Source organism: Lacerta agilis, chromosome 1 (assembly GCF_009819535.1).
Source record: "Lacerta agilis isolate rLacAgi1 chromosome 1, rLacAgi1.pri, whole genome shotgun sequence".
NCBI lineage: Eukaryota > Metazoa > Chordata > Lepidosauria > Squamata > Lacertidae > Lacerta > Lacerta agilis.
The window spans coordinates 69,482,939-69,503,130 of record NC_046312.1 but is presented as its reverse complement, the minus strand read 5'-3'; the positions used below and the strand labels follow the sequence as shown (position 1 = coordinate 69,503,130).

Below are 20,192 nucleotides of genomic sequence, written 5' to 3'. Positions count from 1 at the left end.
ACCACCTTGGGAAGGAATAGGCTTCTTCTCCCTTCCCCCTTGCAACACACTCCTGCTGAAAATCACTCTCCCAAAGCTGGCTTGATCTCACTAGGTAAAAAAAATAAAAGTATAATTGTCAATTTTGTGTAGAGTGGTTTGGGGCAGCAGTATGGCATAAGGGGGAAAGGGTTAAGAAGCCCCTCCCTTCAAATTGCAGCCTCAATGGCTAAAATTTGTAACACAACAACATGAAACAATTGCTTAGGAAATTTCTAACCTTTATGGCCCATTTGAAAATCTTAAAAACCATTGAGGGCAACACAAAATAGCGACATAACTGGTGATGCTCGGATTCCCCACCCCCAAAAAGGTAGCCTAATTCAAAGCAAAGAAACACTAATTTAAAAATACTAATAAGAATTGGGAGAGGCAAGGGGTCCATGACAGGAGCCAAAAGGGTGTGTGTGTGTGTGGGCACTACATTGCCCATGTTTTTAACACAGGGAACCCCAAGCTCAAAATATAAAATACCTCATGGCGCGCTGGATCAACATCAATAGCATTAAGCTTGACATGAATGCCAGTGACTTTGTCCTCAAAGTGGCTTGCAAAGTGGTCACAGCAGGTATTCCAGGGCTCCAAACCACCCTTGCCTCCAACAGCATACCTCCTTCTGTCCGTGATTAGTCATGATTGAGGCACCCTGTCTTCTACCCCCGTTATTTCCACCTGAGACATCCTGTTTCGTTTTTTAAAACAAAAAACAAAACCACTCAAACTACATATTCTGTACCTCAGTGGTGGGGTACGTTTGGCCCATGGTCCTAATTAGACTTGTCAGGTCTGCCTATTTGGCACATCATGCTATTTGGCACCTGACATCTGGTATGAGGAAGGTAAAGACATGGCTGTGCCAAAACGGGTTTTGCAGGCACAAATAAGTAGCTGAAAGATGGCACCTGCAAAAGATGGCACTTTGCAACCTCTTAAAGTCGGCCGATCATCACATATGGCAATGGCTTGCAAAGCACTTTTTATGTGGCTTCACAAGTACAGTTGGCTAATCATCAGGTCATATGGCCCACTGTGGACGAGGATTCACAAAACTCAATTACCAGCTGATTTGTCAGCACTTTGCAGTCTGTATATTTGCATTTTTTAAAAAAGTCACCAGATATCATTGTGACATCAGCTGCTTGTCAGGTGGGCAGGTCTACCTGCTGGATCCACATCCTTCCTTCCTTCCCTTCTCTAGTTGGTATATTTCTTATCTGCATAGGGACAAAGTGCAGCAGCTGGAGTGCAAATAGCACAAGTTTGTACAGCACCCATAGATCTATTTAGGGCTCAGGCAGTTTCAAAAGTACAGCTAAAGAGCATATTTCAGGAGTATTTGCTGATCAGAAGGTCAGCGGTTCGAATCCCCGCCCACCTAGCAATTCAAAAGCACGTCAAAGTGCAAGTAGATAAATAGGTACCGCTCCAGCAGGAAGGTAAACGGTGTTTACGTGTGCTGCTCTGGTTCACCAGAAGCGGCTTAGTCATGCTGGCCACATGACCCGGAAGCTGTACGCTCCCTTGGCCAGTAACGCGAGACGAGCGGCGCAACCCCAAGTCGGACATGACTGGACCTAATGGTCAGGGGTACCTTTACCTTTACCTATAAGACAGGTGCTATAGGCATTATAAAATGCAAACAGACTATTATTTATTCTGCATAACTAGCACATAGGCCAATTTATCTATTTATTGCAATACTGACTCAGTATTTCAGGGATGGGAAACCCTTTTTTATAATACCTGAGAGTCGCATGCTATTCTGTGCAACCTTCTGGAAGCCTTCCTGCCATCTGAGGCAGTTGCTTCACCTGACATCATAGGTGGACCCCCCCCCCCCGGCCTGAGGTTCCTCACCTCTGTCTGCAGTATACAGAATCATTAGGGATGGGGAGCTGGAAATGAGTTTGCCCTTCCCTGAATTCAGAGAGCCTGTCCATCAGTTACTATAACTAGAAAACCTTCAATAAGACTTTTGCATCACTTCTTGGTAGATAATGCTCAGATTCGAATCCTCTGTTCTGATACATGCAGTATTGTCAGTGACAAAAATAGGAATAGCTTATGAAGTTTCAGGATCTGGTGCTGTTTTATCCGGCAGATTATGTGTCTGTGTGTAGATAGATAAACAGACAAAAAGCTGGGCATATAAGTGTTTCTGCACAGATATTCTAGATTTGTAGCAAAACTTCACAATTATGATAAAAACATTTTCATGTTGTTTAACGTTTATTTTTAAGTATCCTGAGTAGATATATTGTTTAAGGTGTATTTATCTGTGTGCATTACTGATGCGTCCTTATCAACATTGATATATGTATGTATAAATAAACAAAAATGAAATGGAAAGAAAAGATGTTTCCAGTGTAATTGCACTGTTAACTCGGTAGCTTTCAGAACGGTCACTTGAGGAATTACCCAAATCCTGTTTATGAAACGGAGGTGAAGTCTTTCCAGATTAATTATATTCAGCATGTAATTTCTAAACTTCACTCTGAATTTTGATTTTCAATTAACATTCCCAATTTGAAGATAATTTTCTATTTAATGTAATTGCAGGAAATAATTTATTGGCTGATTAAGACCGAGAGCCCAGCCTTCCTTAAGAAAACACTCCCTAACAAACCAGCCTTTAAAAGCCATCTCATAGCTTTGGACAGATTTAACCTATTTTCACAGCTGCACAGTTGCATTTAATTAGGATTGTGCACTGTTATTCATTGGTGCAGTTTGTAGTTGGAATTATTCTTAAGAGACATTTTCATTTCTGGGTTTGTGTCATGATTAATTTAAACTGAAAAAGCAGCCAGAGCTTATTCCTTCTGGAAGAAGTCAGCCCTGTTTGTAATTGGAAGATGCCTATGAATGCTCAAGTGAATAGAATCGTCTTCTAAGAACTGTTTTAAATGCACCATTGCCTTAAAACCACTGGAGATTTATTCACAATTGTACTGTGCTGGTAATCAGAATATTGTACATTTAGCTTTCATGTTTAAAATAAGGTGGTATGTCTTGCACCCTGATTCCGAATATTTGTCCTGACTTATCCCTTTCTAATGTCAGGATCCTGTGACTGCAACACTAATGTAATGGTTAAAATATGCTGCAGTAGTTAGAATTTGAAACTGGAGGGAAAAATTGTCCTGACTATTTGAAATAAACATCAATTTTTCAGCTATTTTGTTAGTTTAGTGTAGTACATACAGTGATAACATCAAGATAATTCTGGTCATTGCCAGTACTTTGGTTTGCACTCACAGTCTAAAGGTCAGCATTAAAATTATTTGTAAGATTTGTGGATGTTATGATTATTATTGCATGACAGGTATCAATGTTTTGATATGTTTCAGATTTATGTGAAACAGCCTATAATACTTCTATTTTACAATGTATATAATTAGATTAGCTGAACCAATAATAATTTTGTTCGCTGTAGGATACTAAATCTGATTCTTCTCATTAATTGTGAGAAATTTAGCATTAGCTGTTAAATCCTATGTGAAACTTGGCCTGTTACATTAAAAACTACTGTTTAAATTGGAATTAACTTAATTATTTTTCTTTACACTTGATATTTCCTTCACTGTAATATTCATGAAAGCATGTGTCAGATCTGTAAATTTAACTGTTAGTCTCAGATTTCCATCCTCTTTAATCAGTAATTATTTGTCTATAGAAACAGTACTACTGAGTTAATGATTTGCTAATTTGAAAAATGCTCATGTGGTTTCCTCTGTTAACTGATTTGCGCATTTTTAAGGAAATGGTATGAAATCAATTATTATTAAAGAGTAATTAAGGTGGAAACCTCATTCTTTAGTTATTGATGCAGTTTTAGCAATAAAGATATTCTAAATTTTCTTAAGAATATCTTAAGTATATGTCTCCATTAATATATTTGAACTGTTAGTTTACCTTAACAGTGTCTTCTTGTTTCTTCATAAATTAACATTTCCCCCTGTTTTATTGAAATAATTATTTTTGAACATTATCTTGAGTCTGCTTCTATGGAAAAGGCTTAAAAAGATAATATCAAATATTCTTCTTAGAATAAAGCAGAAATTTTGAATGCATACCTTTCTTTATCGTTGATCCAACACATTTGATTGTATTCCAAATTCTTCGTACCTTGTAGCAAAGGAACAATATGGAATAGAAAATTATTTTGGAAACCTGATTTTTAGAACACAAATACAGTGGTACCTCAGGTAATAGACGCTTCAGGTTACAGACTCTGCTAACCTGGAAATAGTACCTCGGGTTAAGAACTTTACCTCAGGATGAGAACAGAAATTGTGCCGCAGCGGCAACGGGAGGCCCCATTAGCTAAAGTGGTACCTCAGGTTAAGAATAGTTTCAGGTTAAGAATGGACCTCAGGAACAAATTAAGTTCTTAACCTGAGGTACCACTGTAATGCAAACTTCAAGATCATTTATTTATTTAACATTAGAGGACTTCTTGCATTATGAATCTAGTGCCATACGCCCCCCTCCCTCCAAAAGTTCTACCTAGCTGTAGTTAAAATAGCTTATGTGATCATTATGCTTTACAAATATAGGGCTTATTTGGAGCAGCATAGATAGTGGCTTATAAATTCTGTTTTGCAAGGGGAACACATTCCATAATCAAGTGATCAGTGGCTTTCTGGCTTAATTGTACAAATACTGTACTCAGATAAGCCGTTCTTGCATGCTCACTTAAATTAAGAGACCACGCAGGAAAAAACCTTTGGGTTGTGAGGAAAAACTTTGTATGTACATTAGGAGCTTTTAGAAATCACATACCTTTGGTATTTCAATATGATTATTCTGGCCGCACCAACCGCTTCCTTCTCTGGGTTTAAGTCACAGAGGACTCACTTGTTTAAATGTGAAATTCACATGAAAGATGAGAACTTAATCCAGCTACCTCAAATTCTTATTCTTGCAGTAGTGTCTTGATCAAGGCTTTGTTAAGGTCAGGGATGCTCCTTGATCCATCTTTGTGACTAGAGACCCAAATGACGTCAGTGCCTAGGAGTGCATTTTGCCAGCATCAGCTGGTGTGCCACTACAAATTTTCCTGGACTGATATAGTCTAGCCACAGTGACCTATGCATTGTTAATCTCTATTTTGGACTATTGCATGCACTCCATGTGGGGCTGTCCTTAAGACTGATCTACAGGCTGTAGCTGGTGCCAAATGCAGTGGCTAGGTTGCAAAGTAGAACAACATACCATGCACATATCACACCTGTGCTAAAGGAATTGCAAATGCTGCTGATCCAAGTTTGAATCCAAGTCTGCTGAACCAAGTCGAAGGTCTTGTTAACTTATAAAGGGCTGGACAATTTAGCATTGGGTTATCTGATAGAACAGTTTCTCACTTTTTATTTATTTGAAATATTTATTATACAATACCTGCCTTCATTCACCACAAGGATCCAGTGCAAGTTGTAGCAGTGCAGCATACAATTATATATATGCCACGTGTAGACTGAATATAGACTGTTACCTTGGGAGGAGGTACTGTGACATTCAGAGCTTTATTTCACAACAACTTGGAGCAGGTTCTTCTCCATGGTGGCTCCAGCCTGTGGAATGAGCTCCCTACTGAGATTCGATAGTCACCTATTATCGTAAGCTTCTGCTGACTGTTAAAAACATACTGATTTATTTATTCAACGTTTTCTTGGCCTCTGATACCCGTTGAATAATTACTGCCTGTTGAAATTGTGATGTGTTGTTTTTACTGATTTTTTTGTATTGAAGGTGAATTGTTTTGCATTGCATTTTTGCATATATATTTTTAATTTCACAGTGATTTGGTATTGTTCTAATGAGAGGTGGTATATAAATATTTTAAATGAATAAATAATATAAAATGGAAACTTCAGACAATTATAGTGGAATCCTATGTATATCTACTCAGGCATAAGTAGCTTTTGAAAAGTGTAAACACTAATTCTTTCCTTTGATATTGCTCCCTGGCTCCTGGCAAACCACACTTAGTTTAGGGATATGATGGTAAATTAGTTTTGGAGGCGGTAGCAATAATAATAATAATAATAATAATAATAATAATAAAAAAAATTTATTTACTTATTTGCTTGCTTACTTAATTACTTACTATTTATTTATACATACTCCAGCCACTCTAGCTCCCCAACTACCTAGACAAGCTTGTAAAACCCTTTAAGGCTGTGGTGCTATGCATGCTTATCTGGCAGTAGCTTAAATAAAACATGCAAAGAGTCACTCTGTAGACCCTAATAATAATAATAATAATAATAATAATAATAATTTTATTATTTATACCCTGCCCAACTGGCTGGGTTTCCCCAGCCACTCTAGGTGGCTCCTAACAGAACACTAAAACCCTATGCAAGCAAAATACCTCTCCCAATTTTGACTTTATTTTTTTCCTTTTGTTGTATTTGCAGCCTAGTCTTTAAATTTAATAGAATGTATCTGTGTGTTTCCTTTTCTTATCTTGTAGAAGAATGTCTTCCAAGCAGGCCACCTCTCCATTTGCAGCTGATGGAGAGGAAGCAACAACCCAGGACTTAGCATCACAGGAGCAGGAAGAAAGCAACAATGAGGAGCTTGTGGCTTCCCATCTGCCTCTACACACCCTATTGCACAACAAACCTCACTCTGAGGAGCTACCAACTCTAGTCACTACAATCCAACAAGACGCTGACTGGAACAGTGTTATCTCAACCCAGCATAGAATGGTATGTCCTAAATCTGTGACAACCTTAGGCAACTCTTCTTAATCATGATATTTTCCAACTGAAAAGACACAGTGCGTAAGAGATCAATGTCAGTAAGCTAAGCAGTTCCTCTTATATGTATACAGTCTTCTTGAATGAAGTCATGGGATTAGTTCACCTCCAAAAGGAAAGTGCCCCTGTTTATCATCATTTTCTTTCTGTTTCCTAATTTAAGTCTTGGCATCTTTTACCTTATCAATATTGTATTGTGTTTGTGGTCATGGCTATGAAGACTCTGTCAGTGATGGCTGAGCTTGAATGTAATGCTAATTTCTTCAGGGAACTAAAGCAGCTTCCACCAGCCTCCAGATGTTTGGACTACAGCTCCCATTGTCTTTGACTATTGACCATACTGACTGGGCAGGTAGAAGTTGTAGTCTAACACCTGGAGGTTAGAAAAGGCTGTTCTAAAGTGTATTTAAGTTCAGCAAAGCTAATTGCCTCTTGCCCAGTATGAGATCTTATTGCCATTATAGGAGTTCCATCCCCTCCATCATGCAGATAACTTCATGTCTAGTTTGGTTTCACAATTCAGAACACCATTAACCCTGCCACAGGCCACAGATGTCTGACTCTAATGATTGATGTGTTGTTCTTTAAGTTCATTGGTTTCAGACCTACCAATGGAGTCCTGCACTGCAGAGGTGACTCTTGTCTCATCTACCTTCTTTCCAGGACCAATGATCAAACAAATTAAATAATTTAATTTTCACTTGGCAATGAAGAGGAGAGAATGGCAAAAGTCATGCCACCTACTTCTCATCCCTCAGACTTATAATTGGACTTTGGACAAAAGCACCCAGTGCTTAACTGGAGGGCATCTCTCTAGAGCAGCTTGGTTAACACAATGAAACTTGTATAAAACATATTGAGGGAACATTCTCTCGGGTTGCGTGTGACACATCAGTTTGTGGGAAATTATTTCTATCTCTTTGTTAACCTGCAAACATCAGATACACAGCAGCAGATGTGCTGATAGTTGGATAAAATGTGTCCCCTCCCCATAATTGTGAGAGAACGCCTAATAGGATTCCCAGACCTGCTGTGTTCCCCCAAGGTACAAACTATCTACTCAGGCTGTGTGATGAGAGAAAAATGTGTCCCTGAAGCCAGGTGTTAGGAGCTTAAAAAATTAAATGTGATCAAACATATATCTTATACAGTAACTGAACCTTTTATGTTCTTTGAAAAGTGGAGAGAGGAATAGTAAAGAACTCAAAAGGAGATGGGGTGGGGGGGATGGTGTGGCACTGAATCTACATTTCAATGTATTTGCAAATCTTCGTCCAGATTTACTTCTTTTCTGGGGGAGGGGGTAGGTGGGACGCAACTTCATGTCAATACTTGCTCTTCCGTCAAGAAGCTGAAACAGCCACAAGTTACTCTCCCATTATCAGATTTCTGAAACAGGTGCATGAACTTTGCTCGAGTGACTTAGCTTTCTGGTTTCACTTTTCTTGTTTCTGAAAAATACCCCAGCCTTCTTGGATAAAGTTCCTGAAAATCATTAGTAGTTAACCACATGTCCCTGAGGAGAGATCCAGTAGGCTGCACATAATTCTTCACCTAAGTGAGGACTGCCTGTGAGTGGTAGTAGTTCGTCCTAAGCATAAACTGAATTCCTGAAGCTTACAAAAAAAAAAAAAATCATGTCGCTTGAAATTATAAATGTCAATCAGTCAGAAAAAGTGGCTGATATCTGAACTAATGGGGAAATAGAACAGCATAGGGATTGACTGCAGCATTTAACCTTCAATTGACAGGTGGGACCAAATATACCAGGACATAGGGGTGGGGTGGGGAAAATGCATAAAAACTTTTGAGTTGGTCTTCCACAGTTCCAGGTATTCCTTAATCATGGTGAGGTGTGAATTGCCATGAAGTGTTTCAATGGCTCTCCTCGGAAATCTAATTGAAAACTGATGTTTTTATTCTTTCAGCTTTTGGGGTCAATTCTACTTCTCTTACAATGGCAGAAACAACTTAAAAACCATTCACATCAAATGCTAGAGGGGTGTCAAAGTGACACTGAAAGGTGCTGTTTATCTTCATGTCTACCATGCTAAGCCTAGAGCAAGGAGCACAGACAATGAGAAAACAATACCTTGTCATTATAAATGTTATTAAGGGCCAGTAGTATCTAACAGGTTTACAAAACCCCTTTACAAATCTGAATTATAAGAACATTTCCCCCCAGTTATAATCTGACAGCAAATTTGAATTTATTTATTTTTAATCATAGCTATAATTTTGTGCAAGACTTACAAATTTGGATTTTTGGGTCACTGCAACCCCAACTGCATTTGCAGATGTTTGCAAGCAACCTCAGAAACCTGTACATGTCCACTTTTTCTGTTTACAGAAATACCTTTACAAAAAGTCTTGTTCAGGGTTGCCAGACAGCCCCAGCAGCTCAAAACCTACCACAGACAGTGATTGAGAAACCAGCAACACATTTTAAGGTTTCTTTAATGTAAGCAACTGATAACATGGGAATTAGCTAAGAACAATCTCTCTCTGGTTGGCACATTGGGGGGAAAAAACTCCAAAAATTATCCTAGAGTCAGGGCCGGCGCGTCCATTTAGGCGAACTAGGCAATTGCCTAGGGCGCCAAAATGGAGGGGGCGCTGGCCAGGCTTGGGCAGGGGGGCGGGACAGGCTAGCAGCAGCTTCTCTGCTGTAGTGGAGAGGTGCTGCTTGCCCCCTACACCACCCCCAGCTCTCGCTAAAGCAGGCTTTGGCAGGGGGCGGGGCGGGTGAGCAGCAGCTTCTCCATTCAGCGCAGAAACTGCTGCTTGCCTCTCCACCACCCCCACCTCCCGCTAAAGCAGGCTTTGGGGGGGCGGGACAGGTGAGCAGCAGCTTCTCCGTTCAGCAGAGAAACTGCTGCTTGCCTCTCCACCCCCCCACCTCCTGCTAAAGCAGGTTTTGGAGAGGGGCGGGGGGCGCCAGAAGGTGGTCTGCCTAGGGCGCCAGAAACCCTAGCACCTGTCCTGCCCAGAGTTGCTTGTCCACAGATCCAGAAGTGCCTTTAGGTGTGAAGAAGACCTAAATGATTTGTTGGGCAATGATTTTAAGGACTGTTCTGCTTTAATTGATTTGTTATCTTCATGCTATTGTGTTGTTATTATTATTTTGTAGTTTCATTTTGTAATTTGCATATTCTTTCAAAGCAGCTTTAGATATAAATGGATGTGACTAATAATTATGAATGATAAATACAAATTGCAGAATCCATAGGTACTAAAGTCGTGGAAATGTAGTTATCAATCATTCTCCAAAGTCAGATGCCTAAGCTCTAGGATTGAATGCAGGAGTAAAACCTCACCAGAAATTGAAGCCCAGAACCTCAGAGTGGCCACCAATCAGTCCCCCCTTTCCATCGGACCCAACTCCAGTTAACCATGGGTGCTTGGGCACCCACAATAATAGAATTTTGTGGGCCAGGCACCCACAAATCAATGAGAAAAGCCGGCAGGCAGCAACGGCGCTGCCTCCAAGAGAGAAGTAGTTCATTTCCACCCTCCACAGCTAGCCAGCAAGGCACCATTTCCAGGTGGGTGCTCGGATGCGGAGGCAGAGGCAGAGGCATGTGCAGGCGTGTGCGTGTGACGTCACATGTCCACATTGCGGTAGTGGGCACCCCTGCCCTTCTCTTCCTCTGACAATCTGAATGAAGAGGCAGGTCCATAAGCTTAGGCATGGAAGATGTATCCATAGCATCTCACATTGGAACTGCTGGGGACGCACAGATCTTTTGTTGTTGTTGCATGCTTTCTGACATGTTAGGACAGAGGTCTCCAAACTAAGGCCCGCGAGACTAATTTATCTGGCCCACTGTGACCCCCACCGCCTGCTGCCGCCACCCACTCTTACCGGCGCAATGCGGCTGCCCACTTCTGAGTGGAGGAGCACCGGAAATAGCTTGTGTGCATGCGCAGGCGTTATTTCCAGTGCACATGCGGGTTGGAGGAGGCCTGTGAACATGTGCACAAGCTATTTCCGGTGCTCCTCCAAACTGGAAGTGCGCCAGAAATAGCGTGTGCACATGCGTATGGGCATGTGTTTCCCCGCTCTCCAGCCTGCAGTGCAATCAGCGCTGGAGACACCGGTCCGAGGTGCGGTAAGTTTGCTGACCCCTGTGTTAGGAGATGTTGCACTTCTTAGCAAATCACTCATGTGAAGAGTTACATATTGGGGCCAATTCATAACATATGAATAGAGGTTTTAGAGTGTCTGCCCTATGCAGCTGTGTGAGATTAAAAAAAGAAAGTGGAATATGGAAATGGGCCTGAAAAAAATTACTATACAAGTCATTTCCAGCATTCTTTGTATGCAGCACTTCTGAGTTATAACAAGAGTAACATATACTATATTGAATTTTAATGTTATCATTTTTTATTTTTTATTTAAAAAAGACAACCACCACCAAACCCTACACATTGACTAGAAATGTTTTCAAACTTTCACTCCCTTTTGATATCAGGAATTGCTTTTCACTGAGTCCTTTGTGTGTTCTGAATGTCTGGAAGCCAAAATATTTTGTTTTAACTCCCACTCTATAGTATTTCCCAGCTGTGTACTTATATGGTGTAATAAAAGGATTTAACAAATGGGAAATAGCAGCTGCATTTGGAAATTCCTTTTGTGCTCGCTCTTCATTTGACAGATTCAGCAATGTGCAACAACTGCCATGTCAGACCTGGAGTGGCTTCCACTTCAAGTATCTCATCTCCATCCTGGTTGGATTTTACAGTAGAGAAAATACAAAACAATTGAGTGGGGGTGGAGGATGATCCCAGTGCACAGTTGGATACACTAGCAGTCTGTTTCTTTCCTTTGACAGTGGGTGTTGATGCTTATTTTATTGGAAAATATGGAGCTGCATATATATGTAATAATACACCTTTCGTTCTTAAAGAATTGTCAGGTTTTATTTATTTAAAAGATTTTGTGTCCCTCTTTTCATGCAGATGAAACAATGCAGAGGTTTAAACTTTGCAAATCATGAGAGCTTGGAAGCAAAGAACTAGGCATATTATGGGTATGGAAGGCATTTGACACATGAAAACAGCAAAAAAAAAAGTTTAATAGTCAATAATACAGTAATTAGTAACATAGTATTATGGCTGTTGCTCATAGAGTCGATGTGGTCATATGCTGTGGATATAGGTAAAGGTAAAGGGACCCCTGACCATCAGGTCCAGTTGTGTCCGACTCTGGGGTTGTGGCACTCATCTCGCTCTATAGGCCCAGGGAGCTGGGCGTTTGTCCGTAGACAGCTTCCGGGTCATGTGGCCAGCATGACAAAGCCGCTTCTGGCGAAGCAGTGCAGCGCACGGAAACGCCGTTTACCTTCCCGCTGGAGCGGTCCCTATTTATCTACTTGCACTTTGACGTGCTTTCGAACTGCTAGATGGGCAGGAGCTGGGACCAAACAACGGGAGCTCAACCCGTGGCAGGGATTCGAACCGCTGACCTTCTGATCAGCAAGCCCTGGACTCTGTGGTTTAACCCACAGCGCCACCTGGGTCCCATGTTGTGTATATTGATGTATAAATGAAACAACCTGAATGATTAATGAAAGCGCTATGCTATCTCTATTTAGCGGTGGTTGCTCTTATCCTTCCCATTTCTCTAAAGTCCTTAGAGAATCTTTGAGGGCAAATAGACAGAAAGGGAAAACACCATATGGGGGAGCATGCAAACTTTCAAACTTTTAAAGGAGAAGAGAAAATGAAGATAGGACTATGTGGGAAAGATTTCTGAAGTGGACATAGTATCAGCATATGAGAAAGAAGGGGCATTCTAGAGGCTGAGAGCCATTTGAGGCCATTACCACTGTTCAGGGAACCTACTTGGGTCTACTTCTTTTAGATTGTATTTCTCAGGCTTCCAGGGCTAGTTCAGCCATGTCATTTTAAATTAGCACCACAGGCCTGTACTTAGTTTCTTGGATTGAAGCTCTGTTGGTTTTCATGAATTTTCCTTCATATATCTGTGCTTACATTTAAGAACCCCAAGCAAAGATATTGGCTGTTCTCCTGCCAAACCTGGGATCTGTAGCTGTATATTCCGAGCACATTTATAGCACCTTAACAGTCATGGATTCCCCCAAAGAATCCTGGATACTGTAGTTTAATCTTTACAGAGCTACAATTCCCAGCACCCTTAACAAGCAACAGTTCCCAGGATTATTTGGGGGAAAGCAATGTAATTTAAATGTATGATGTGGATAATGAACATGTACTGCAGTGTAGATCTGCCCCTGGATAACTGACATACCTTGTCCTACCATTAGGCAGAGTAAAGCAGCCAACTCAGACAGCATACATTCGGTATCCTGAAAAGGCAGCAAATGGTTGGTTGTTTAATTTATGATTGTTATATTTTCCCTGCCAGGGAGGGAAAGAGAGGCCCTTATGGGATTTTCAGCATCAGGTACCAAGATAACTTGGCTGGCCCTGGTGCTGTGCACCATGATTTGGGGCAGGGGGCAGGGGCAGCGATTGCTGCTCTGTCTCAGGCAGCAAAATGTTTTGGGTTAGCCCTGATAACTTTTTGCCACAATGAATTGCAGTTTCAGTAGACCAAGCCGGCAATTCCATACACTCTTACGTGGGAAAACATGCACGGGATGGCACTGTTGGGAATGAGGCCTTGGGACTCAGTGGGACTAGCAAGTTATTCACTGCATGAAACAACTGCAAACAACTACAGTTTGCATCACCACCAGAAATCAGGTGTTAGACAGAAATGCTTCCAGTGTGAGGATGTTGCATCTAGAAAGGGTTGAAATGTATGCCTCTTTAGAAATTAATTACAGGGAATGAAACTTCAGCTTTTGTCTGGATGTACTGAGCTGATGGACTGTGTGTCCTTTTCAATTGTTCTGAACCTCTGTATTTGGAAGCTCTTTCCACCCCCCCCCCTTTCCATTGCTGTATATTTACATTGTGTGTTTTGAAAGTAGCAGCATTTACATGCTCTAAATTGTTCAGTTTCTTTCCCCCCTTGGATGAGAAGGAATCAGGTATGAATGCTGATTAACACACTCCAGTCATTAACATGTGATTATGTGGGCTGCATATTGAGCACCTGCCAGAAGATAAAATCCAGTACTTTGCTACATCTGTGCAAGACTTTTTGCATTTCTTTTGTACTTTGACAGCTTGAGGGGGGGTGGGAATGGGTTTTGTATCTTTGTTCAGCATAATGAAGCTGTGTATGTAAAATGTTTTCAGCGAGGCAGGAAAAGAAAGCATGGACATTCGTTTCAGTTTCTGAGGTTACGAACAATCCAATAGCAAGGACTTTCACTGCCCTGAAAGTGAAACATGAATCAACTAACATGCTGTATCACTGACATTCACACGCAAGCTACAACATTCCTGCATGTTTATAAGGATTATCTTTTCTGGGATTTGGCCAAGGATCTCCTAATTCATAACAGTTTTATGAGATACCTTTATGTCTCATAAATGTCCTCTTTTTATGTGACTCTTACACATGGTTCAGCAGTGTTTACCATACAGAAACACAAGGGCTATATTGCTTTCACCCAACATTCCTCTGCAGGTGCTGCAACGCATACATAAGAGAGCATGTTAAATGTGTGCAGTGAAGGATTTGTATGTATGGAAGTGGCTAAAATAATCCATTTTTACTGTGGCTTTTACAGTGGAATGCTAATGGCATTTACAATGTGTAGTTTTGGGGTGTGAGCAAGGCTGCTCATTTTACTCTTAAGTTACAAAGCCTTCATTTTATTCTCTTGCTCTATGTGTGGACAATATATGTATATGCCATTCATTCAAAATAAATTCATTTAGTATATGTATATTTAAAAAAAATATTCCTTCCACATGGGTACAGAGGCAGAGCTAGCTGCTCCAGCACCCAGAGCGATGCACATGCTGTGCACCCGGGGGCGGGGCTAGCCACCTGTGGGGGTGGGGCTAACTGCCCGCAGGAACAGGGTGAGCATCCCAGGGGGGCGGGACGGCGATGTCAACCCCCCCCCTCAGTGATGACACCCAGGGCGGACTACACCCCACCGCACCCCCTTCCTCCACCAGTGCATGGGTAGAATGCTTTCTTTCGGAAGGAAGTTCCTGGAGGCTTGTTTGGGTGGAATCTAAATGGTGCCTTTGCAGTCACAGATAGGGTTTTGATCCAGAGAAGGTAGAGAGGAGATAAATTTGGTTAGTCCCCCTTGTCCCTGCACTCCCCTATACTACCTTCCACCCTATTCCCGGAGGGATCCCCAACTCTCTGACGATGATTTTCATAGGGATTTGGGGGCTTCAGGGGGTGGGGGAATGGACGAAAATGCCCTCCTTTCCTCTTCCATTAGAGATGCCTCTGATGGATTAAAAGCCCTTCTAAGAGTGCAAGGACACAAATAGGACCCCACCTTTTGAAATTATTTACGTAAAGTCCTTGGGCGTTCTGGTCATTTTAATACGTGGGTTTCAAATATTTGAGTGATAAACTCTCTCAGTACCTCAGCAATATTTACTTGGCTATGTAACACTCCATGGAAATGTGTGCCCAGGACCTTATGGAAGAGAGCTGCTGGGTGGAGGGGTTGTTTCATGGGACAAGTTACCGACAGGGGAAGGGTTAAGCATTCCTACCAAATGGCCATTGGACTGTTACACATGAATGCTGTGCAACACAAAACTTTGTCCTGGTTATTCCTTCTCTGTTTGTAAAACATACTTGACTTAGAGATTCAGCTTTATAGGAAAGCTTTAAAAAAGAAATAAAAGTGGAAATACACACTGAAACTATTCATTTATATTTTTTGTGGAACCAGGATAACTTGAAAACTTTATATTAATGTGATGACTATGTAACATTTTTTGGGTGCTTGTGTGTATAAATATTTGCTTTCATTATATGTTAATGCCACTTGAGATCCAAGTGCTAGCCTGCTGCCATATTTTGGAATAAAAACCATTCTGAATATCCAACATTTATTGGGTGTTTAGATGTGTGTGTCATATTAAATGCAAGGATTGATAAATATCTCTTCATAACTGAGGCCCCTCAACTGCATAGAAATGAGGACTCAAGCAACTTATTCATGTTAGTAATATTTATTTTCTGCTTTGCTGCCCACACATGCAAATGCTTTCTTTGAACTCCTATAGAAATAGCAGTTGCCTTGTGTTTGCAAGTGTTCTTGTTGGCTACTGAACAGGAAAGCATTAACAGCTTCCAGTTTATGATTCAAAATTAAAGTACAAGTTACCATTTTAACCTTGTTGGTTTGTTTTTCATTTCTTTGTTTTTACTGACACCCCCTCCCCATTTTCTGCTCTTAATATGTTGAAGCAGACAATAGTTTGCCAACAGTCTACAGCCTGTTGAAAGGTATTTTTCTGGATTTGGCTTACTCAGATAAGATTGAGGCATGCACAAGGTTATAATTTAAAAGATTCCTCCAATGAACAGGATAGGAGTATGCTGTTTATCTGATTCTGCTCTTAAGGTAGTAAGGACAACCAGCTTGCTGTGGTGATCACTTCATAAAGTGTATATTTATTTAGTTAGTACTTAACTGACCTAGGATCACTGGGGGCTCATAGAACCAGAACCTGTTTCAGTGGCTATAAATTAGCTATAGGATCCACAAGGTTGCAATAAAGTATATTTTATTTCCATGAACTATAAAGCATATGAAATAAAGTATTGCTATATGATTTGGAGATACTGGTTTACTTTTTTTTAATTTTTTATTATTTTCTACAGTAAACAACAAATAAACAGAAAACCACAAAAACAATTAACAATAAGCAAAAAACACATCAAACACATTAAAACAACATTAGAAATAAAAAAAAAATACATACCTAACAGGAACATAAAGTAAATCATTATTTACTTCTACTTTCGAATCTTCTTTGGGGGGACTTCCCCCGCTCTCTCAACTGCGTTCAATACTAATATACGTTGGTAACTTTGTAACTATTTTCTAAACATTCACCATTATTCTTAATATACTTTAACATACTGGCTAATCATATATAATTCATTACTTAAACAACATAACCTTAAACATTTCTAAACATTCCTAAGCCGTTTATAACATCACTTCTTATATACTATTTTATCTAACATCATCTAGCTAAAGCCATTTAAACAAACTGGTTCTGCTTCAAATATCTAATTTTTCACGATTTTTTAAATAGTCCTTGAATTTCTTCCAATCTTGTTGCACCTTCTCCTCCCTCTGGTCTCAGAGTCTCGCGGTCAGTTCAGCAAGTTCCATAAAGTCCATCAGCTTCATTTGCCATTCTTCCACTGTCAGGAGCTCTTCACCTTTCCAGTTTCTTGCAAATAAAACTCTAGCAGCTGTTGTGGCATACATAAAAAACACTCTATCCTGACTGGGTATCTCATGATTGGTCATGCTCAAAAGGAAGGCCTCTGGTTTCTTACTGAAAGTAATTCTCATTACTTTCTTAAGTTCATTATAAATCTTCTCCCAGAAAGCCTTAACCTTTGGGCACGTCCACCACATATGATAAAAGGTACCTTCCACAGTTTTACATTTCCAGCACATATTACTTGTAACATGATATATCTTAGCTAACTTCACTGGTGTCAGATACCATCTATATATCATTTTCATAATGTTCTCTCTCAGTGCATTACAAGCAGTAAATTTTATACCTTCCTTCCACAACTTCTCCCAGTCATCCATCATAATATTATGTCCAACATCTTTTGCCCAATCTATCATTACAGATTTAACCATTTCATCTTTTGTATGCCACTCTAGCAACAAATGGAGATACTGGTTTACATTGGGATCAGGCTGCAGGAGCAGCCTTAGGCACCAGTTCGTTCTGGATCTTTCTACCTTGTTTCAGCACCATGTACATTCATTAGTGGAGGCAGTATGTCTCTGAAAAGTAATTGCCGGGGATCATGACTGAGAAAGTGCTGTTGCATTCATGCCCTGTTTTTGGGTTTCCCAGAGGCACCCAGTTGGCCACTGTGAGAACAGAATTTTGGATTTGATAGGCCTTTGCTCTGAACCACCGGTGCTGCACTTAAGTTGTTCTTTTAGCAATTTATACACCACTTAACACCATAATGCTTCTGTGGTATACAGCAAGGTTAATACAACTATCAGTTGAAACTAACTGGACAACTTGTTGAAATTAAAAGGTTTTCACTGGTCTGGAGAAGTTCAATAGGGAGGAGACCCATAATATTGAAGGGAGCCATGTACATCAATTGCAACTGTGATTAGAATTAAACCAGTATATATATATATATAACACAGCCACTGGTTTAACTGGCGTTCTTAACATGAATTGGACTGTACCAGGTTTCATTTGAACCATGACTGGGGATGCTCGCAGTGAAACTTGCTAAAGGTCTGGTAAAGTGGATTTATACGGAGGGAATAGCCACACCCATTCTCTAAACCTGGAATTGTTGCGTGTCCATATGGGGATCACATACTTAGAGGACCAATTAGCAAAGCATAGATGGGTAGTTTCATGCAGAAAGTGTGTTCCATTGATATGTTGGTGGGAAACAACATTGTTGTTGGCATCCGTCTGTCTTGGGAGGCAATGGAGGAGTGTGCCTTTGAGGGTGAAGTCAAACTGTTAGAAGTCTGCAGTGCCTGCTGTGGGTGTAGAGACCTATATGGGAGAGACATGTTTTCTTCCAGCTGGGGCAAATGAAGGTGTCCAATTGTGCTGCTGCAGATGCACCATTGCACCATGGTGTTTATTTTCTTTGTGCCCCCTCCCAGCAGTCCTTCCTCCTCTCGTCACTGTCTGTATGGAGACATTGCCTATCTCCACATGGAAAACACCAAACCTCCACCAACAGCAAGGTTACTTTCTCCCTGTCTTGAAATAAAATGTATGAGGACACTGAGAGAAAATAAAGGAAAATAACCCTAGGCTTTGTTGATCAAATATTTGGGAATCCTTCAGACATTTGTGTCAGGCACATAACACAATTATTACTGAAGTGATTTGCCTTTCAAGTAGCTAATCTAATAGGTGGGTCAGATTTCCAAGGAAATGTCAAGGAAAGTCCTTCCTTGCACCTCTATTTCCCACCTGTCCAGTTTGCACCTGCAATTTTCTGTCAGCTGAGATCTAGTTGTTGTTAGTACGCAGAAAGAGTGTCCAGTTGCCTCATTATCATCTCTCTTCTGTCAAATTGTGAAGTAGCTTTAAAATGTCCTTATGTGCATGTTTTTAAATATTGGTGCTGTTTTCATTGTTAGATGTTTCAGACAATGTCCTTCCAAATTCATGGGAGCTGGTTGCAGGAAAAATGTGTTTGCTTCTAATTTAGATTTTGATCATATACTTCAGCTATTATTAGATAAACTAATAGTCCTTCCATTTGCTTGCTTAATCCCTTGAATACCTTTCTCCCTGTGCAGTTCTCTTCTCAACTACATGCCTTCTGTTGCTGATTTGAGAGGCAAATAAAGATCAGAAAGAAAACCCACTTGGTGCCTGGTATTTTTAAAGGGGCAATACTTATCTGAAGTGACGGTTGTCTTGATTCACAGGATTGGCCTTTCCAGTGTTAAACTGGCCAATTTCCCTCCAAATCAATTTAGGATGCGGTTGTTTTGATAATGGATCCAATGCAAAGAAGTTGACATTGTTGTTTTCCACAAAGGAAAAAGGCACAAAGATTAAAAATTATTTTTGCCATGATCTATATGAATAGAGGGAAATTCCTTTTACTCAGAGCAGACCCATTGAAATTAATTACATTGACTAAGTTAAGTCCATTAATTTCAGTGTGATTTGTGTTTACCATACAGAAATGACAACCTTTCTTCAGTGGTGTCCCTGAAGCATAGTTTATAGAAAATAAATCACCTGGCTTTTCAACACAGAGAACTGATTAACACAGGATGGTCATGGTTTGGTTTTGGATTTATGCACTCCAAATTCCTTTACTTCTTTAGTTGTGAAAATAAAGTTTCTATCACATAAAACCCAGAAAATTGTAGTTGGCCTTCAGACCAGATTGAAACTTACACTTTAAATCAATGGTTCTCAAACTTTTTCTCTGGGCCACTCAGAATAAAAATTTGCTCACACCAATATGGGTGTAGCCAGGATTTTTGTAAAGGGGGGTGGGGCAGGCTTATGTTAGAGGGGGCATAACCTCAGATTTGTATTGATTTGTATTGATTTTGATTTATTTAGGGGGACAGCTGCCCCCCCTGCCCCCTCAGCTATGCTCATGCATGCCACACCAATTTTTTATTGATTAAAAAATACTTTGGAAACAAAAAGGAACAACTATTATACTACATGAATGTTTAAACATTTCTTTGATTGTCCTTGAATCTTCTCACCACACTTGCCACCCTCCCCTGCCATAGCAGT

At 40.4% G+C, this 20,192-nt stretch overlaps 1 protein-coding gene across 14 annotated transcripts in view; it reads left to right on the top strand.

Moving 5' to 3' along the window:
* SOX6 (SRY-box transcription factor 6) overlaps positions 1 to 20,192 on the top strand; it is a 413,675-nt gene that overhangs the window by 162,155 nt on the left and 231,328 nt on the right. For 13 of the 14 annotated variants that reach the window (XM_033153469.1, XM_033153452.1, XM_033153460.1 and 10 more), the window contains one exon: positions 6,518 to 6,755. The exons of the other annotated variant lie outside the window; for it this stretch is intronic. In XM_033153469.1, the coding sequence (XP_033009360.1) occupies positions 6,522 to 6,755 (234 nt within the window). In that variant the 5' untranslated portion in view covers positions 6,518 to 6,521. The remainder of the gene's footprint in view (positions 1 to 6,517; positions 6,756 to 20,192) is intronic. 14 annotated transcript variants of the gene reach the window in all.